We start from the raw sequence: 20237 nt of genomic DNA on the forward strand, positions 1-20237 counted from the left end.
AAAAAAAAAAAAAAAAAGAAAAAAATAAGAAAGTTTCTGGGATAATTCTTTGTACGATAGCATAGTTTTAATATAAGAAAACTATGATTAGTTAATTATAAATATTAAGTTGATTTGTAAATTGAGTTAATTTTAACATACATCAAAATTAAATATTACTAAAGACACTTTTATTATGTATTTTTTCTTCCATAATAATTGTTACTGATTGTCTAGTTTTATTGTTAAATAGTTAGACATTTCGATATTCAAAAGAGTTCTAACATTTATTATTTACAGAATAAGAGTAATCCTTCCTATTTTGTCATAAAGAATTATTAATTAGATCTAAAATACACAGTATATTATGCTTTAGTTATTTCCAAACTTTACACATTAAATAGAGGTAACTAATAAAGTACTACATTCAAACGAATGATAATAGATTTATTCGTAATAGATTTAATTACGCTATCGTAATTTATTTCTTATATTTACGAAAATGAAAAACGCTTTTTTCAATTAATTATTTTTTTAATTGATTAAAAATAATACTCATCGATATCAGAACAGCGACGAATAATATGCTTCTTAATTGTAAGTTTCAAGAATTTGTTTTATATTAAATTTTACTTAATGTAGAAAACCATTTATTTTCGTCAGTATTACCTTCTAAATATTTTATTGCACATATTCTAAAGATATACGTATATAATACGTGGTTTGTAAAAATGTTACTTTTTAAGAGAAATTTACGGACTGATATAGCCTTATATAGCAGCATTTCAGAACGCAGATTACTTTTATTCGAACGTACGAGAACTTATATGTATAAAAGATCCACCTTGTATTTCTTTTTTATATGTAACGACTGCTAAGATATTACAATGCATTTCTTTAGAGTAGTACTAGTGTAACTTTCAGATAAATAAATATTTCTTTCCATTATTGGGACGTACTTTCGAATTCTTATAAATCAACATTTTTCTAGCAAATATGTGCCGATATTACAAAATGTTTTTGATATAAGTAAAACTATGATTAGACTTATATTTATTTAAATTCAAATATCTAATTTTTATTAATACACTTTTCATAAAATTTGGCTTATACCTCATATATTATATACTTCAGAATTCAATTTTAAAACACATAAATAGTAAATTGTAGTAATAATTAATAGTGCTAAATCATTGATTGGATATAAATTTTATATTTTACATATACTTTATTTTGAGAGTGATCACTGATGACTACTTTAAGACAAACAAAGATTTTGAAGTCAATTTTCATTGACTGTAATAATAAGTTACATTAAGAATGGATAGATCTTCTACTGTTTTTCCTGTACTTGTCTAAAAGCTACATATATTGCATAACATATATAAACTTTCAATCGTGTTAAATTTGAAAGCAAAGTTAAAAGAAAGATTTATAGGAATTTCAAATATTTTATCATTTTGTATTTTGTTTTTTCATTTTATTACCGAAATAAACACTAGTTTAATAAAATTGATTACAAGCCAAAATCTTATAGAAGAAGACTACTTTTCTAGAAATGAGTGAAACTTTGTTGAGTACTTTCTAATATAATTCATTCTCTCTTTGAGCATGAGAATTGTAATATATCATTTACACAGTATAAGACCACATCGATTTTTAATGTAATTGCAATTAATAACTTCGGTTGCGTACATTTGTGTTTGCAGAAGGACATACAAAGAGGCAGAGGCAAAAAGAAAAGTGATCGACGGTAAACGTAACAGGTGCATACAGTACAAGAATCAAGACTATTTACGAATATAAGTATACATGACTAATGATTTCCCAAATAATCCGGCTTTCAGGATACAATATAAAGTATTCTTTGACTTTGTCGTTTTATGGAAGCGGATAATGGTAGTACTTAAAACAAAAATATCTTTACATTTTTATTTTGAACAGTCGCTTGGTTTCGATCAAACTACTGCTGCTGCTGCTGCTGCTGTTGCTGTTGCTCCTCCTCCTCCTCCTCCTCCTCCTCCTCCTCCTCATCCCCCTCTTCATTCTCTACTACTGCTACTACTGTCACCATCACCACCACCACCACCACCACCACCACCACCACACCACCACCTTCATTACCAGCATTAATTTCGTCTTTTTGATTACGAGAATAAATTTTTTATTATTTGTGCTCTCGCTAAAAATGCAGTGGAAAGGTTGATTGATATATAAATTCCTCAAGTTCCTTTGGATTATTTGGGAAATAGATGAGGATCGGGGAAAATTTAGCGACACGTATACACAATAATCGCATACGGTCGAAATAAAATCATGAACACGATCATACAATCTAAATACATCATCAGAAATATTTACGAAGGATGAAGATATGCGTATGCACTAATTCTATCCCCGAAATTCATTCTGCTTCTTTCCCTTCCTCTTTAATCTTTCGCCACTATCTTTATCTCTGATACATTATGATAAGTCAGTGTTGTATTACTGCTTCTTTGTAATACATATGTTATTCTACTTTACACGTAGAAGCAAACGGTTTATAAACGTTAACATAAAATGTCTCTTAAATGCTTGATTGCATCTTGGAGGAGTGTACACAGCGAGTCGCAAGGATGAAAAAATTATGTCACGAATGTTCGGAGTTGTTTTCATAAAGAAATTTGTAATGTTATAATACAAGTAAATATTCACAATTAATCCTACAGATTAACAATTATTCTTCTATAAGGAAGTTAGAGTCAAATTGTACTCTTCTCCAACTTGGTAACGAAAATTGGATATAAATATATAAGCAATAATTATGCTTTAAGTAGAAAAATTGTTTACGTAGAAAAAATTCCACCGACAGTTAAATATTGTCATACAAACTTGTAAATTTAAAAGGAAAAAATTTATATAAATCTTTTTTCGTCTTTATGACTGGTAGTGCACGTTTCTAAAATTTTGTCAAACGTGTCAGAGACAGTTTATATTATAGTCTTGTGGTTAAGTATGCAGGTGCACGATATAGAAAAAAAGAACAAGATAAAAGAGTTGATTAAAAACAATCAAGGAAGAAATAAGAAACAAAAGCTGAATCAGAGTTAAAAGTTTTATTGTTGCTCACTCTCTGCTTTTGAATTTGCACTAGCGTTGACTTTGAAATACGATAAGGAGCTTGTCCACTTTTTAAAAACGCTTTCAAAGATACTTTATTTTTCTTTCAAATAGAAAAATGTCGATAAATGAAAGAAAGTGAACTGAAAAAAGATAAGAATTTAAATTTTGATGCGTATAAAAGTGATAATACACGAAAGTACACTATTTGCGAGATTATATCGTACTTTCTAGTTGTCTAATAATTATTGCTTCGATGTGTGTAGTTACAATGTAATCTGTTATCGTTACAAGTCCTCGTTGTATCTTGATGAATAAATAGAGAGTGAGTAAAATGTTGAAATATTAAAATGCCTAGATCTCGTATTATGCGAGGGCTTCGGTGGTTTGTGCAATAGTAATCGTTGAGTCAGTTTTATAAAAAAAATGATAAAATGAGCTTTCAATACCATTTTATTTAAAGATACAACAATAATATTATTTTTAATTAAAAAAATGTAATATCATTAATAACTAAGAAACCTTTAAAATGGAATTTATGCTTTTCTCGGAACGCTATTTATAGTTAGCAATATACATATCTTTCCCATTGCAATATACTTTGTTTTACTTTGTGAATTGCAGTAGGAATAGAGACAACCACCAATAGTGTTCCGATGAGGGTATGAATTTTATTTAAAATGTTTCTCTTTAACAAATAATGATTTTTATTTCTCAAAATAATATAATGAACAATTAATAAAAAAAAAAGAATAAATTTAGAAAATTCATAAGATTATATATGACTAACACAAGAAGTGGAAATCCACTTCCAATATATTCTCCTGATTGAATAATCAGTTTCCAAAATATACATTTTTTTTCCGATTGATGATAGTCAAAAAATTATATTTGCGTATTAGCACAATGTCTGCGGTAAATTAACAAGACAATGAAAAAATAACTATATTTTCCTCTTCCGAGTATATGTCTTTTTGCTTTTCATTTTGTATCCTTAGGTTATATGATACAATTCTTGGTAGAACCTTCTTAAATAATTCTTTGCGAAAACTGAAGTTGTATGAATGAGATATTTAAAATAATTAATTTTTAGATATTACTGAGATCAATTTATTCTTTGTTGATTTGACATATATATATGAAAAATGAAGTCGCTAAATCTGCGGCATTTTATTAATCAATGCTTTGTACTTTATAATTTTATTAATAAAAACACTTTTGCTTTGAACATATATGTATACATATATTGTACAATTTTTATTTTGGTAGCTGAAAATATGATACCAATTAAATTACAACTTTGTATAAATAGGTTCATTATATTGCTACTTTGTCATAATTTTAAGACTGTACACAAAATATCAGAATTTACATGATACAGTGAGAAACATATGCAGTAATTTAACACATCACGCAATAATAAATTATATAATTATTTACAAGTTTTCTTTTCTTTAAAACATATTTTTTACTAATATAAATTTGTTTCTAATTATTAGATCTATCTTACAAACTAAAGAGTTTAAGGAAAAGTCTTAAATTTGAAAATAATAAAAATTAAAAATAATGAGTTATGATTAAAATGTTATTTAGTTTTATTATTGAGAAAAGAGACTATGTCGACATGGTTGCAGAAGCTGGTTCAAGACGTACTGTGTTTCTCTGAGCTAGACCATCATGATTTTTTTGTCTCCATTCAAGCCATCTTAATAAATCTGGGCTTTGTGACGTATCATTAATATCCGTTCGTGCTTCCAATTGTTGATAATATGCTTCACGTAATAGTCGAAAAGTCTGTACATTTTTATAGGGTAATTGAGTCATGGGATCCAAATATTTTGCAGGAAGCCTACATGTTTTTTTTTTTTTTTTATTAAATTTATCAATATTCTTATACATTATAAAAATACGTTCTTGATATTTACCTTGTGATTGCACATAAAGGTTTTATTGGTGATCTCTGTGTTGTAGGTCTTTTGAAAGCTTCTGAGAAAAGCTGATCATTTTCAAAAGTAATGAATGTCCTCTCATAATATCCCTTTGTCTGCTCATAGTAATATTTACTTTTATTGAAACTTTGGGTAGATTCTTTTTTGTTAACAACTTTTGTACCGTTTTCTGACTTTATAGTTGCATTACTAAATAAAAACTTATTAGTTACAATATGTTTAGTATAATAGAAGAGAACTTCATTCTTACCTTTCATCTATTGTTCCATTTGGATGTTTATTTTCTGAATTTGCATTTTTCTCATCATCTCCTTCGATATTAATTTTATCTTCTTCTTTATCATAATTTACCTCAGAGAGTATCATAAGAGGCATTGCTAATGATTGATACCTAATCATAGGCCCAATTTGTGCTTTTCTTACTGTCCTGGTATTTTTCTTTTCATTTTCTAATTTTTGATATTTTTCTAAAATTTGAATTTTAAATTTATGTATTAATATTACACTTAAATTTTTCAAAGGAGAATAAACAATTTACCTAATGATTTCATATTGATCTGTTCAGTTTGTAATGCTTCCTCCAATAATTCCTCTTGCGTAGGTTTCCATGTATCATGCCTTATAACTCTTGTTTTCCTTTTTTGATGTTCATTTCTTTCACTTAATCTTTTTTGTGTTGCTGCTGATTTTGCAGCAGTAGAACGACGTATAGATTTTCTCTCTATAGAAAATTACAACTTAATTTGTGTGCCTATAAATTAATATTTATTTTAGAAACATTTACCTGTGCTCTCAATAAAAATTCTTTGTCTTGGTTGCCTCACTTTTTTCTCTTTGGATGGTACTTGTGATTGAATCTTGGGCTCCTTGTAAGCTTTTGTAACTAGTCTACGTTTCTTCTTAGGACCTTCTTGTTCAGTATCAGAAATAGGCTCATCATTTTCATCTATACTAAAATCTGAATCTACTTCATCTTCTGCTTCATCCTCCTCCCTAAATTAATAAAAAATGACTTGCGATTAATACGATTTTAATAAACAAATTGACAAATTGATATTAACATGTAGTCATGATCTTGTTCCACTTCTTCAAAACCTCCATAAGTTGTTTTATAAAAGTCATCCTCCTCTTCTTCGTTCAGTAATTTTGCCATCTTACTTCCAGCATTTGTACGACGTTCTCTACTTAGTGCCATTTTCGTATAACTATTCAAGTTATCTTTTCCGTAATTATTTATAATTTTTAAATATTATCCTTTTACTTTGTTGTAATTAAAGATAAGTCTCTAGGTTAACTTAACCTAAAAGAAGAAAATAAAATGTTCACATATTTGTTTCTGCAGAGTTTATAATAACATTAATGACAAACAGCATACTATTGTTAAAAATGGATAAATATTTTATTTTTTAAAATAATAGCAATTACTGATTAAAATTTTTATATTTTACACTTGTTTACATATGCCTATACTAAATTCTATCAACGATTCATAGTCGATGTTGTATTCGATAGTTATCGAATTATCAATAACCATTTTCGACAATAACAATAAATTTAAAAGCAATTATTAATTGTATTTAAATTTGAAAATATTTTTATGTTTGTTATTTTAACTCTATATTTATTTTTTTGAATCTTTTATCGAATATGTTTATATTACATAAAATTATATTTTTGGATGTTTACTGATAAAAATTTAAATTGAGTTAAAAATTTGATACATGACTTTTGTCGTCTTTTATTATAAAGAAATATTTATAGAAAATGATATTAATTATTATTTTGAGTAAAAACAAGTAGTATATTAATTTTAATAATAGTATTTCGATAAAATATGTTTGAATCCATTGTGTCTCATGATAGTTATAGATAATATGCTGTTATAAACGACGTTTATATCAAGTGTTCAGATAACCTGATTGCACTCATATCAATAACATTTTTTTCTTATTTAAATACTTCCCTCAGTAATAACGTTTAACATGGAAGATTACTTGAAAAAATATTACATTTCGTTAACTTCAATGGAAAATTTTTGTCTCGTCTACATGTTTTCGTCTTCGTATTTTTGCAGATATAAGAAGCTTGTTAAGAATAAATTTATAAGATTCGAAACAAATAAGAAAATAATTGTTCTTTCTAAAAATAATTTATTTTTAATTGTAATTGATTATAATACATTTTTTTAAAAAGATTATATTTTTATAATATCAATATTCATTGAATAACAATATAACTCAGATCACAAAGTCATAAAATCTATACATTACATTTTGTAGTGATAAATAATTAAATATCTTTTAACGATGCCATGAAAAGAATGAAACTGAAAAAAATGATTGGAAATTTTTATTTCTAGTAAAATTTAAAAAAATTTATATTGTATGATTGAAAACAAATTTATTTTTATAAGATAAAAATGATTAACTAATTATTAATTGTTTATACAAAATTTGTTGTTTCTTTTATACAAGCATAATTTAAGAATATATAGAAGCCACATGACTGATAATTATACTAGTCGAAAAGCATTCATTAATGATGATTTATGAGTATTGCACTGACACATGTTGCGCGTATCATCGATATATATCACATAAAATTCGCACTCACTCGCAAGTCTCTGGAGTCTGTGACGGAACGTGCATACGATCGGAATTGCACAGTTTATAACCTCAAATTGCGAAGAAATTTTTAAATGTCTTGTAACAAAATGAGCAACCCAATGTTTGATCAAACTCTTGAAGACATTTTGGAAAAAAATTTGCCAGAAAAGGAACTAACTGAAGTGAAACGTCTTTTATATGGTCGCGAATTACAGTAAGATTTATTGCCATTTATTTATTTATTTAAATCTAACTTCAATAGATATTTTTAGATAGAATTTTGACATGTTGCGTTCAATTCTCAAAAATTCTCTGTTTTTATTGTATTATTTTGATTCAATTATATTAGTAAGTTATATTTAATGTTTGCACATTATAGAATATCTTGGCGCGAAATATTTTTAAATTTCAAATATAAGAATAAAAAATATAAAAATATGTTTTGCTTGTGAATGCTTCGTATATTGTAAAAATATTTCTGGGCAATATTTCGGTGGAAAATTGCATTATACATATTTTTTTCTCGCAGAAAGAACGTTTATACTAAGTTGGAAAAAAAATGATCACAGATATCAACATTATTTTTTTTTAATAACTTTGTAAAATGAATTTTGAACTAATATAATTATGAATTTGAAAATTGTAAAATTAACGTATTGTCTTTTAAATAAGGAAAATTATATATTGGTCAATTTTTAAAATATATTCACTATTAGTTCGTTATAACGATCGCGAATTGCTTTTGTGATAAATTAAAGGTCTTTAAGTCTTCCCCAATGGAGCGGAAATCAAGATCTCGATGTTAAAGGATATATTATGGGCGGTGGTGTTACGGAGCAATTACGCCCTCCGCGTCTTGTTCGAGTTGGTTTAATTCAAAATTCTATAGTGTTACCAACAACAGAACCTCTGCAGAAACAAAGGAGCGCTCTGCATTTGAAAATCCAAAAATACGTTGATTATGCTGCATCTTGTGGAGTCAATATACTTTGTCTTCAAGAAGCTTGGGGTACATTTCAGAACATAAAGACTATTTAAATATTTACTTGTTTTGATGATAATGTTACACACATCAGGGCTATATATTCTCTGAATATATCTGAGTCTTAAATTAGTACGGTGAGATTAGATAAGAATAAAGAAATATTCTTTCAACAATTTTCATTCTTTTCACAGAGATTGTAGACTTTTATAGCAATGCTAATTTAGGAATGATTTTAATAAAAATAATAACTTATGAATGATTCTTATAAAAATAATTTACAAATAATTCTTATAAAAATGATTATTTCTTCGTATTCTCCATTTTAAAAACTATTCGTTTAAAATAGCGATACTCATGTTTCGTAGCTATGCCATTCGCTTTTTGCACCAGAGAGAAATATCCTTGGTGCGAGCTGGCTGAAGACGCTGACAATGGACCAACTGTAATACTCATGTGCGAACTTGCTCAACGACACGGAATAGTTGTTATTTGTCCAATTCTCGAGAGAGATTCTACGAACGGTGACACTTTATGGAATACCTCTGTTGTGATTGATCATGATGGAAAAGTAATTGGAAAGCAAAGGAAAAATCACATTCCTCGTGTGGGAGATTTTAACGAATCTACCTACTACATGGAAGGGAATTCAGGACATCCAGTCTTTGATACATGTTTTGGACGTATAGCCATTAATATTTGTTATGGTCGACATCATCCCCAAAATTGGATGATGTATGGGCTACATGGTGCTGAGGTAAAATTGATGATCAAATATTTTAGGCAAATATTATAAAGTATAACTTGTTTGTGTTTAGATTGTATTCAATCCATCAGCAACTACTAGTCATACATCTGAGCCACTGTGGCCCATTGAAGCAAGATGTGCAGCTGTAGCAAATAGTTATTATACTTGTGCTATAAATCGCGTTGGAACTGAGATATTCCCAAATGAATTTACATCTGGCGATGGAGCTCCAGCGCATCATGATTTTGGACATTTTTATGGATCTAGCTACATTACTGCTCCTGATGGTACTAGAACTCCCGGTTTGAGTCGTTGTAAAGATGGTATTCTTGTCTGCGAATTAGATCTTAACTTATGTCGTCAAATGAAGGATTTCTGGTGTCTGAGAGTAAGTCGAAACTTCACATACATCTAATCTTTTTCTTTGATTTAAACTATATATTTTTAAAAATCATTAAATTGTTATTCTAATCTCTTTCTCTTATATTTTTTTCTTTTCTTTTTTAATTTCAGATGACTCAGAGATTGGACTTATATGCCAAAGAATTGAATGAATACGTGAAGATGAAAATGTAAAACTGCACGACAAATTGATTCAATAAGCTGAATACGAAACACTGGAAAACGCACATATCTTTGTATAAATCTTCCTTTTTTGTTGAATATGTATAAATCGAAAGGAGACTATAAAAATATATATACATATATTTAGATACATAATTAGGCGAAATTTTATATAAACAATGATTCTTTTTATTTGATCTCAGTCATTATTTAAAAATATAAATAGAATTCTGGAAAAAGTGCGACTTAAAGATAAGTCTATAAATTATGTATCCGTACGTTAAAATTCTTTTTACATACTTACAAATTCTTAAAGAGAACTACTTTATAGTTACAAGTAATATCTTATCAGAATTCATGAGATTAGCTGGCTGAGCCGGCGTTCATCGACGTATTGTGAGTCTGTTTGCGGTAATGAAGTGCTTCCTGATATGCTTTTTTCACGGCCTTCCTATCCGCGGGCTTTCGAGACTCGATTAGCTTCGCTTCGTCCAATTCCTGAGATACTCCAAGCTTTTCCAACTTCTCCCCTGGTAACCATTGCCTGGTAACAATTATATACCAATTATATAAAATAATCTGGTCTGTCTCTCATTACATGGAAAGAGAAGAATATAATTATATTATAGAAAAATAGAATTACCATGTTCTTTTTGTGTCGAAGAAAAGAACAAGAAATACTGGTTCTTTATAATTGACTGCGAGTGCTAATACATCATCGGGCGGCGCTGGTATTGGTACACCTTTATGCACAGTGCCTCTCGGTGTATTAGGATCTATTATAAGAGCCGGATACCAGGGATACCCACGACACTTGGCCCATACAAGTTGGAGAGCCTCCAGACCATTGTTAGCTGCACCCTGCTTGCCTTCTAGCTCTTTTTTTGCTTCGTTCGCTTCTTGTTGCCTCTGTTTTTCTTCTTCAAAATCGGGTGTAGTCGACCGACTCGTTGAACAGCTGCTACAACTCGATGATTGACTTTCACCTTCTCCCACATCGCTATCCATTGTTCCACTCCTACAAATATTTATTTCAAATTGTGCATTAAACTCTTTTATCAAAGCACAGATGTCTATAAGGAAAGAAGAATACACACCTGTACACTTTAAAGCTGTCACTTTGTTTCTTTTTATCATCTTCTAAAATGAATATCTGATTACTTCTACTGGCCCTTGCTCTTGCTTTACGAGTGAAGAGAACTGCTGTTCTTCTGTTTACTCCTCCCATTTCTTTTTCTCCAGACTGTAATTCAGTCTCTCCACGACTTCTATTAGTACGATCCCTTTTCCTGGATTTGGATGCTGTTTGCTCATTTTCACCAACAGGGTTCAATTCAGGATAGTCTTTGCGAGCTTGTTCTATAAGAGCACCACCTTGTTCCTTCATTTTTATTCCAGCTCGATAGAACATGGTGTCCTTACGATTGTAGGCCAAGCAATTATTCACCATTAGGTTAAAATCTGCTTCAAAAGCTCCAATAGTATCATACTCTTGTCTTTCTATTTTAGCCTAATAGAATAAATATTATGCATATATAATAAAATATAAATGTAATTAATATAATTAAATTAGTCAATTAAATATAAATATAATAAAAACATATAAAAATTTAGAACAAAATTAACTACCTGCATAGTAGAAAGATCCATAGGATGTGATACAATTTCCAAATAATCTGGAACTTCTTTAGTATTCACAGGTTGTCCAAATACATCGTTTATATCTTTCATTTTAATTGCTTCTAGTAAGGAGCGCAGAATACTTTCTAAAGGACGTAGTTCGAACCACAAACATTTTTCCTTTCTATAAAATAAAATTAAATGTTTGAATATTCATTATATATTTTTTGATAATTATATTGTATTTTTATTCGTTAAGGTTTATTAAAATTTATTTGATATCTTACACTTTGAATAATTCTTTTTTTAATTTTTCACGTTTGCGTACTAATTCGCAAAGTAATCGAGCCCGCTCGAGATCTTGACGCAGACATTGCCAATATTTTAATTGACGATACAATTCTCCACGTAATTCACTGTCTGGTGGTGGTGATAAATTTTCTCCAAGAGGTGGTGGTCTTGATTGTGGGTGTGAACTCTGAAGTCTTCTAAGAAGTGGAACACCATTTCTGTATTGGCGTTTTAGAGTCCAATATGCTATAAGACGCTGTATCAGTTGACTTCGTTTAGGTAGCCCTTCAGCTAAGCTAATTAATATCATATAACATCAATAAATTTTTTTACAGTTTATGATAAAATAATGTTTTAAAATGTTCTTATCTTTATTACCTAGCAATTTCTTTAATACGTTCTGGTGGTATAGTTGGAATAGAGATAACAGGAGCAGAAGAACTCTTTTTATTTGCAATTGCTCTTCGTCTTGCATCGGCAGGATTGGTGGAAGGTTGATAATCAGATGGCATATGAGCTTCACAATATGCTGTTTTTTGAACTAACATTGGTTCTCCATTTGCAGGTTGTACTGTCCTCATACGCATACACAAACCAGCTTGTTGTGCACATGTCACATGAAATGCAGCATAACAGTTACTTTTATGACACTGAATACAAGCACCTGACCCTCTGCGTTTACACACACAACATGTAAGTCTCCAACGTGCAGCAGGTATACTCTCTATACTATCAATAGGCTCCAAAAACACTGTATTGGCGAACCTTACTTCTGGAATCCACAAAGCACACACAACATGAGCCCATGTAGCTGGGCGATCAGTTTGTTTAAAAGCACCACCCCTATTTGGGCACAAAACACAATCAACTGCTCGTGAAGGACTTTGCAAACATCTTCTGCACAACCACTGTCCCTCAGGAATATATGGTACACCATAACAATCCTGATGAACAGCAAGATTGCACATGTCACAAAATAGTATAGCATTACTGTTCTGACACTCTCCATCCATGCAAATACAGCAAACTGCATCCTCGTCAGCTGCTATTCCACCACCACCATTACTTTGTTGTTGAAAATATGATTCTTTCTCTAATCTGTCCATCAATAATTCAAATGTATCAGCTTCCAAAGCTGGACTAAGTCCAGAAGCTAGTCGTCTTTCATTTACTATAGACAACCATGCAGTATCTTCTTCATCTAAATCATATTCAACTTCACCTGAAAAAATGAAACAAATTCAAATGAATCGTCATTTGAAAAAATTAAATATACTCGAAGAAGTTATATACCATCAAGTTCTTCACCACTACGTTCCATAAACCTAATATAAGAATTTGGAAGTGGTTCTGCTTCGCCCAACTGATGCTCGTATCCATCTATTTGCTTTACCATAGCTACAGGTAAACTGTTCAGAATATTCTTTTCCTCTCTATCTTTATCTGGTGGTACAGCATGTCCCTTTTGAATCATGTTCTTTTCATCAAAACCATTCCCTTCCAAAGAAATAATAGGTATTGAATCTGTGATTCCAATTTTAAATGTTTTATTTGTATCTTCACCAATGGGATTCACCTTGAAAGTAAAGAACAAAATCACAGTTTCCTAATTTAAAAAAAATTAAATTATTTTAAATTTAATAAAAATAATAACTACAATCATAATTTAATTTAAATTTTGTATTCCAATATTTGAATACATTCAATCCTAATTAAAATAATAATTAACAGAAATAAACAATATATATTTATTTAGAAATAAAAATAAATACTGTTTAAATAAATTAATTTTTATGATTTATATGTACTTTTAAAAGTTTATGTAATTTTATTTAATTATTTTCTTGTAATTTTTAGGTATGAAGTGGAATATATTCCATACCAAAACAAATTTCGATGTTTCCTGCGTGCTTAGCGTTTCGGTGTTCGCGGGACTGGTGCTATTGCTATTAACACCAATTCTACTTCTGCCCTTTTTTTTATTCGACTGTGGGGTGTTCATCTTCTTTCACGGTTTCGCGTATTATATTGCAAAAGATAATTAACGTGGTTATATCACCCGCACTTCAGTTCGAAAGCTTTTTCTTACATATGTTTTCTGTTTTTAAAGCATTCTGCTACGAATTCGCCTCGATATCGTACATTAAAACTGCATGGATTAATATGCCTCTCATTTTTACGCAAATACATCCGTCGTATGATAGTTGCATTAATTTGCATTTGAGAGAAAAAAAAGGAACGCTCACAAACGTTTGAACAGGTAAGCTAACCAATTTGAGCGGCAAACGTAATGTGCACTGGCATATTAATGTAATGAAAATACTTTACATTGCGTGCCAATCATAAAGCACTTTTTTCAAAAAAACAGATTTTCGATTGGTGGATTTAAAAAAATTCTTTCTCTGTTTAAATAAAAAATATCTTAAAATATATATTTTAAAATATATATTTATTTTGTTTAAATATAATTTACAAAATTGATTAAATAAAACATAAACTTAATAAATTATGATCAACTTAATATTTGTGATGTGTTTAAAAGCATTGAAAACTTCCCATTATAAACAAGTATTTTCAAGCACATTACAAATATACACTATAACCTTCCGAATAATAAATAAAGAAAAGAATCTTTTTATTAATTTTTATTAAAAGAAAAGAAATCATAATTTATGGAATCTATTCTATTTTATTATAAAAAAAAATTTATGTAAAATAATGATATTTATTAGAATCATAATAAATGATAAATCTTTGTTAATAATATTATTTTATTTCATGAATATAGTCTTAATACAGATGAGGTATGAGAATTGAATGCAATTTTTTTCATTTTAGTATAAAATATCAGAAAATTGTTATGTATTTGTCCATAGATCGTTACACTATTAAGCAACCATTTTCAAAGTGCGACACGCAAATGGCGTCACCTAGCGGCAAAAAGAGCGTCTCCAAATTGAACTCAACGCAGCTCCTGTTTGAGCTTGTCGACCCTGGTTCTGAGTACTTTGTGCGTGGAGTGGGAGAGGGTAAGAGATCTAACTTTACACCAGTCATTGGCAGTATTTGTTCCCGTGCTCGCAGTTTTAGTTCGTCTGTCTCATAATCGAAAGTTTGGTGTAAGGACTAGTTCACTAGATAACCAATATCTGTGTTTTGTGAGAGTGCGGGTCACGCGGCAACAACTGAAACTAACTGCATTCGTAACTGAAGTATCTAATGTTCCGCTGAGAATTATGTCGGATACTGCTGCAGAATTACGATCGGTCACACGTCAAGTCAGCTGACATATTGCGCCCTGCTACACTGCAACAGCTCTTGGTAAGTGTCGCAATCGTGCTACTCGCTCACTAGCGGTGACTATTTTTATCGAATATCCATGAAATACGTTCGTGTAACCATACGTTCAATTTAATGCTATCTTTTCGCTTGACCACGGTGAGATCTAGCTTAATTTTCAGTTCATTTCATTTCCTCTCGCTTTGTGCCATTCTTTTAATCCCCTGTCTCAGCGTTACTCTCGATAAAAAGATGTCCGACGTAATTCGAAATACATATTACGTAGTCAAAAGAAACGACGCAATTTCTGATCAAGTGCGTACTTTCAAGGATAGGAGCCATGTCTCTAATGTCCGTTCTGTTTCTTCGTATTCTTTGACTGCGTGCTTGCTTGCTTACATGCATGCATGCGTGTAGCCGTGTGTTCGCTCGACGGCAGCGCCGATACGATTCAAGCGCAAATGCACACTTATGCATTTATTCTCCCTGTTCCCCTCCCTTTCCGCGATTTTCTTACCCCCTTCCGTGCACCCACATCCGCACCGCCTGATCTTAAATCCCCTCCCTTTGGCCCTTCATATGCTCCCTAAACTAGCGATAGTTATTCTATTTTTTTCCTTTCGCCTGTTCTCAACTAATTCAGTTACACAATAGCCAAGAAACATCTATGAATGTTATATAGTTCAAATATTTAAATACGTTTTTAATTACTTGTAGTTAAAAATTTATTTTGTAGATAATTTAAAATACAATATATGTGTAGATGTTACTTTGAGGTTATGATCTCCTTATCTATAAAGTGCATAAAATTCGTAAAAATAATATAGTTAGTCTTCCCAGAACTCTTATCTGCTGATGAGAATCAAAACAATTAAAAAATTTGTATTATATATTTGTAAGAGGAAATAAGATTTAATACAAAAGTATTATTTTTGCAAACGAATAGTGCGCAACCTAGTTGTCCCTTTTAGTTCTCTTACACAACAGTATCAGTTTAATACAATTTCTTCAAAAGTAGAGAAGCGTTTCTATTCTTCATATATGAAAATCTGTAGGTGGCATTTACGAGGTTATAAAATCAAGTACGCACAGTAGGCTATGTCAGCGAATTTTGAGCTATGGCGCCCGTGTTGCTTGCTAACAACGCAAAATTAACGTACTTGAAGTTTCGTCTAAATAAAACCAACAGGTTCTGTTGAGCACATCAAACAGTTGTGATAGAAACGATTAGCAGGTTGATGCTGTATGTCGGTGTAGATTAACCTCGCCTGAGCCACACCTCGCTTTCTTCCTCTACATGAGTGATACCGTAAAATGGCTGCATGTGGAATTACAAGCAGAATAATATCGCGTGTGATGATAATGCCTTCAAGAAATTTCACTGTCGATCGTCGGTAAACGCGCACGCACGTTCGTACATATGTACACTGTAGGATTTTTTTCTTAATGAATTCTCATATATTATGAATTATAAATATTTCTTTTTTCCTAAAACACTATTCTGGTCAAAAAAAATTTTTATTGTTTTAGTTTATTATTTTCAACGGATGCAATTTAAAATCATCGGCTGCATACGTCGTACTTCCGAACATATTCCTACCACGTGTCATTGGACTGTACAGTCAAATTTCGTAAGAACAATGAGAAAGTGAAGTATAGCTGACTGACAGCCAAAATACAGTTGCAAATACAATTTTAGGTTATCTATATACATATTCTTTCATTAATTTATTTCAAACAAATTTATAATCTTTAAGTATCATTTTATTTAGTGACATGATTAACAAAGTAATTTTTTGCAATCTTTTATATTTATGTTTTTAAAAACTATACATTATATTATTGGGTAGATTGACAAACTTGAATATAAAAAATAGAAAAAAATTACATGCAAATTTGTTTGTTTGTTGTCACATATATTGTAGCTATGTATGAGAATTAAAATTTTTGGTCAATATTTCTTAGACTTAGTTCGAATTATAATTTCAATCATTTCAATCAAGCCTCATCAAAGTTAATGTCAACATAAATTCACGTTCTATTAAAATTTTATATTTAAAAATCAATCAATTGCTGAAAGTATTTAATTTATCTTATTTTTTTAGTACGCAAAAGACAAGTATATATAACAATTATATATTCTATTTTAAATCGGTATAATTATAGTCAATGATAATACTTACTGCAAAAAATTGCGCAACTTTGTGCCAAAAAAGTTCCTATGTATATATCTTTTAAATACATTTGATAAATTAAAACTGTTCAACAAATGTATTAGTACAAGAAAGTAGAAGCTAAATATTTCTGTAAATTAGCGTAATTTATGTAACGATGTATATAGTGACTACTTACTTTTGAATACCGACAACGATTAGTAATTTTCAACGATTAGTAATTTTCATTGTTTCAGTCTTTAACCAACGTAGACATCTCTCTGTTCCAAACAAAAGCGAGTCTAGATAAGTAAAGCGGAAAGCGAGAACGAGTCATTGTCAAGAAATGAGTCAAACGCGAAGACAATCACATTTAAAATCAGAGTCGAATGTCATTTTCGGACGAGATTGGCACATCGAATTCGCGCGCGCGTTTCTCCGTAACGAACCAGCTAGTTACTTTCCGTTAGAAAGTGTTTCTATTTCATTTGCTCGTGTAAACGGAACTTTCATTAAAACCAGTGTTTTTAATTGGCTGTACCAAGTGTTATTGTCATTGTCGACGCGATAAGTACGTAATGTCGGAACATTGGACCGAGAATAGTGTTTCATGATGGTGACGTTAAAAATAGTGATCAATAAAATTTTTTAATTTCCTTGAAATAATTTTCATAAATTAATTACGTCTCAGAATTTTTAACAATTTTATTTAAATTTTTGAAAAAAGAGATAATTACGTATATAAGGTAAATTGATTTTATAAATCTTTTATTGTAAGAAATATAACCTTCTTGTTGAAAATTGTTATAATTTATTTATTTAAATGCAGAAATATATTGATGTGTAAAAAAAGTGTTTGGGCATTTGATAATATCGATAAAGAAAAGTAGAGATATGATTAGTCGACATTTTAGAAGTACGAGAATGTTCGAAAATATTAGATAATTTTTTATCACGTTACTTACGGAAATTAAATTTTTTCATCATTCGTCATACGTAATTTAGTCGTAAATAAATTAAATAATTGATAACTTTAACTTCAGAATCTTTTGCGTTTCATAAATGTCGTTCTATAAAAATTAAATTTTTTACAAAGGCAAATAATATACATTAATTTTCGTAAATATTAAATTTGTTCTAAAATTATTATATAATTAAACATGCTATTTATATGATAACGACCAACACTTACATCATATGGTTTCATTATTAATTTTGATGTGCGCCTGGCTATCGGTTAGATGTTTATTGTACGATTGCAATGTAACGAACGACTAATATTAGAGCTCAAGGAACATTCTCAATTGTACTTTAATAACGTTTCAGGATTCAGACATTTATTTTAAATTTATTTAAATTGCAACCTAATATAAAAGAATTGATCTCTATTTGAGAATTTACCATTTTCGATTCACCTATTAATTTGGCATTCATTGTATATTAATTATTTTCATTATATATATTTCCGTTCATATTTTTATTACATACAGGTTATATTCATCTTTTCAAGTATTCAAATATTTGAAAGTAAAAAAAATTATCTAAAATAAAGCACTCATGTAGCAATGTGAATTATGCGACGTGAGACACGAAAATAATCACATTGAATGTAACTAGACGGAAAATTTTTTTTTATTCATATTTTTTTCTGTATAATCTTCTTAACACGTGTTTTACGTTTGATTTGGCTTTCAATTACTATAGTGACGTCATGAGTTTCAAAGAACTAACGGATTTAAATCCCGTTCATTGCTTACTTCAATTCTTCTATTATGGCATAATTTTCATCAAAATACGATTATATTGAATATTTTTCACTAGAATCCGTATTCTTCCTATGATCTACTTTAAAGCTGTTAGAGCAACAGGTTTGACTCGCGTCAAAATATTTGACATCAATATCTTTTCTTCAATTATTTAAACGATTCGTATGAATGTTTTAATGGAAGTATTGGTGTTCTTTTTGCTATTATTTGTTCTATAAAATCTTTATTGTTTAATGATATATGGAAGATTGTGATGTAGTGAAAGTGAAAACATATGAGATATATGGTTGTCTTGAAGGAATTTAAATTTAATGGATAGTTTACCATAATTCTTTACTAAAGTTGAGAGTTAATAATAATATAAAGCTAATCGAATTTAATATGTATGAGAGTTGAAATATCTTCGAGGTCATAACACGGAAAGGAAAAAAAGTGGCCTTTCTTAGCCTCTCATTTCGCATCTATTGGCATATATCAAATAACATATAGTTTTAATATTGTTATATTATGTAGGTAGCATCGAGAGATCGTATACGACATCTACTGATTCATTTGGGAAATATAGTAAAACATATATAGTGCTTCGACTGAGAACATTATCAGTTTATTCCGTAGAAGTGCGTATATTTTTCGGTCTACAAAGAATCGTATCCATTGCCAAGTTATTTGAGAAAAAAAGTCGCAAAAGGTTGGAAAAGCTATGGTATAAAAGAATAGTCATGCATGTGCGCAGTCGCAGAACGACAGAGGGAATGAGTGAGATGTATCATATATATGTATTTGAGGAAGAAAGAGAAAAAGTGTCGAAAATAAGTGGCGGAAATTCAAGTATCTAAGGAATAAACTAATTCTTTAGAAATACTGTTTATTTTTGCTTTTATATATTTGACGCGTACGAAAGGAAAACAATAGAAAATTCGAAGTATTTTTAATTTTCAAGTATTTGTACTGAATAAAAAGCAGGGCTCTGGTAAATTACACTTTATAATACCTAACCTTATCGCAAGCAAGTATGCGCCGTGTGTCGTCAGTTGTACGTTCGCCCAAAGGCTATACGTCCAAGCGATCGCCATCATGAAAACATTCAGCCCGTTGTCGTCGTTATCGTTGTTTCTTCTCCGTCCTTGCAGGTTCCTCGGATTGAAGTAATATCGAGCGCTCGAGCGCGAAGTTGCATACAAAGAGCGAGTGAGAGGGAAAG

The 20237-nt window shown here is 30.0% G+C and overlaps 5 protein-coding genes across 7 annotated transcripts in view; 3 read left to right on the plus strand and 2 right to left on the minus strand.

The window, feature by feature from the left end:
* Rab11 (RAS oncogene family member Rab11) overlaps positions 1–2005 on the plus strand; it is a 4674-nt gene extending 2669 nt beyond the window's left edge. The window contains exon 5 of the mRNA XM_017908680.1: positions 1689–2005. The gene's annotated coding sequence lies outside the window, so the exon portion shown is untranslated. The remainder of the gene's footprint in view (positions 1–1688) is intronic.
* Positions 2006–4692: 2687 nt separating this feature from the next.
* On the minus strand, positions 4693–6274 carry YL-1 (Vacuolar protein sorting-associated protein YL-1). Of its 2 annotated transcripts, none has more exons than XM_017908699.1 (6): positions 6089–6274; positions 5812–6020; positions 5566–5748; positions 5278–5494; positions 5004–5216; positions 4693–4927 (listed from the first exon to the last, which is right to left on the minus strand). In XM_017908699.1, the coding sequence occupies exons 1-6, from the start codon at positions 6220–6222 to the stop codon at positions 4693–4695; spliced, it is 1191 nt and encodes a 396-aa protein (XP_017764188.1). In that variant the 5' UTR covers positions 6223–6274. The 2 variants fall into 2 exon arrangements, with proteins under 2 accessions (XP_017764188.1, XP_017764189.1); XM_017908700.1 differs by having other exon boundaries at positions 4722–4872.
* Positions 6275–7661: 1387 nt separating this feature from the next.
* On the plus strand, positions 7662–10040 carry pyd3 (beta-ureidopropionase pyd3). The gene is made up of 5 exons (XM_017908696.1): positions 7662–7847; positions 8392–8642; positions 8984–9372; positions 9434–9751; positions 9877–10040. Exons 1-5 carry the CDS (start codon positions 7726–7728, stop codon positions 9937–9939), a joined length of 1143 nt encoding a protein of 380 aa, XP_017764185.1. The 5' UTR covers positions 7662–7725; the 3' UTR covers positions 9940–10040.
* A 196-nt stretch (positions 10041–10236) lies between these two features.
* Br140 (bromodomain-containing protein 140) lies at positions 10237–14027 on the minus strand. The gene is made up of 8 exons (XM_017908691.1): positions 13721–14027; positions 13132–13414; positions 12217–13060; positions 11835–12134; positions 11557–11731; positions 11025–11437; positions 10571–10945; positions 10237–10471 (listed from the first exon to the last, which is right to left on the minus strand). The coding sequence occupies exons 1-8, from the start codon at positions 13838–13840 to the stop codon at positions 10291–10293; spliced, it is 2691 nt and encodes an 896-aa protein (XP_017764180.1). The 5' UTR covers positions 13841–14027; the 3' UTR covers positions 10237–10290.
* Positions 14028–14875: 848 nt separating this feature from the next.
* Positions 14876–20237, plus strand: part of drn (zinc finger AN1-type doctor no) — an 8524-nt gene continuing 3162 nt past the window's right edge. The window contains exon 1 of one of the 2 annotated variants that reach the window (XM_017908721.1): positions 14876–15159. The gene's annotated coding sequence lies outside the window, so the exon portion shown is untranslated. The remainder of the gene's footprint in view (positions 15160–20237) is intronic. The other variant, XM_017908719.1, reaches the window with a different exon arrangement.

This window comes from Eufriesea mexicana, unplaced genomic scaffold (genome assembly GCF_001483705.2).
Source record: "Eufriesea mexicana isolate 0111107269 unplaced genomic scaffold, ASM148370v2 scaffold12515, whole genome shotgun sequence".
Classification (NCBI taxonomy): domain Eukaryota; kingdom Metazoa; phylum Arthropoda; class Insecta; order Hymenoptera; family Apidae; genus Eufriesea; species Eufriesea mexicana.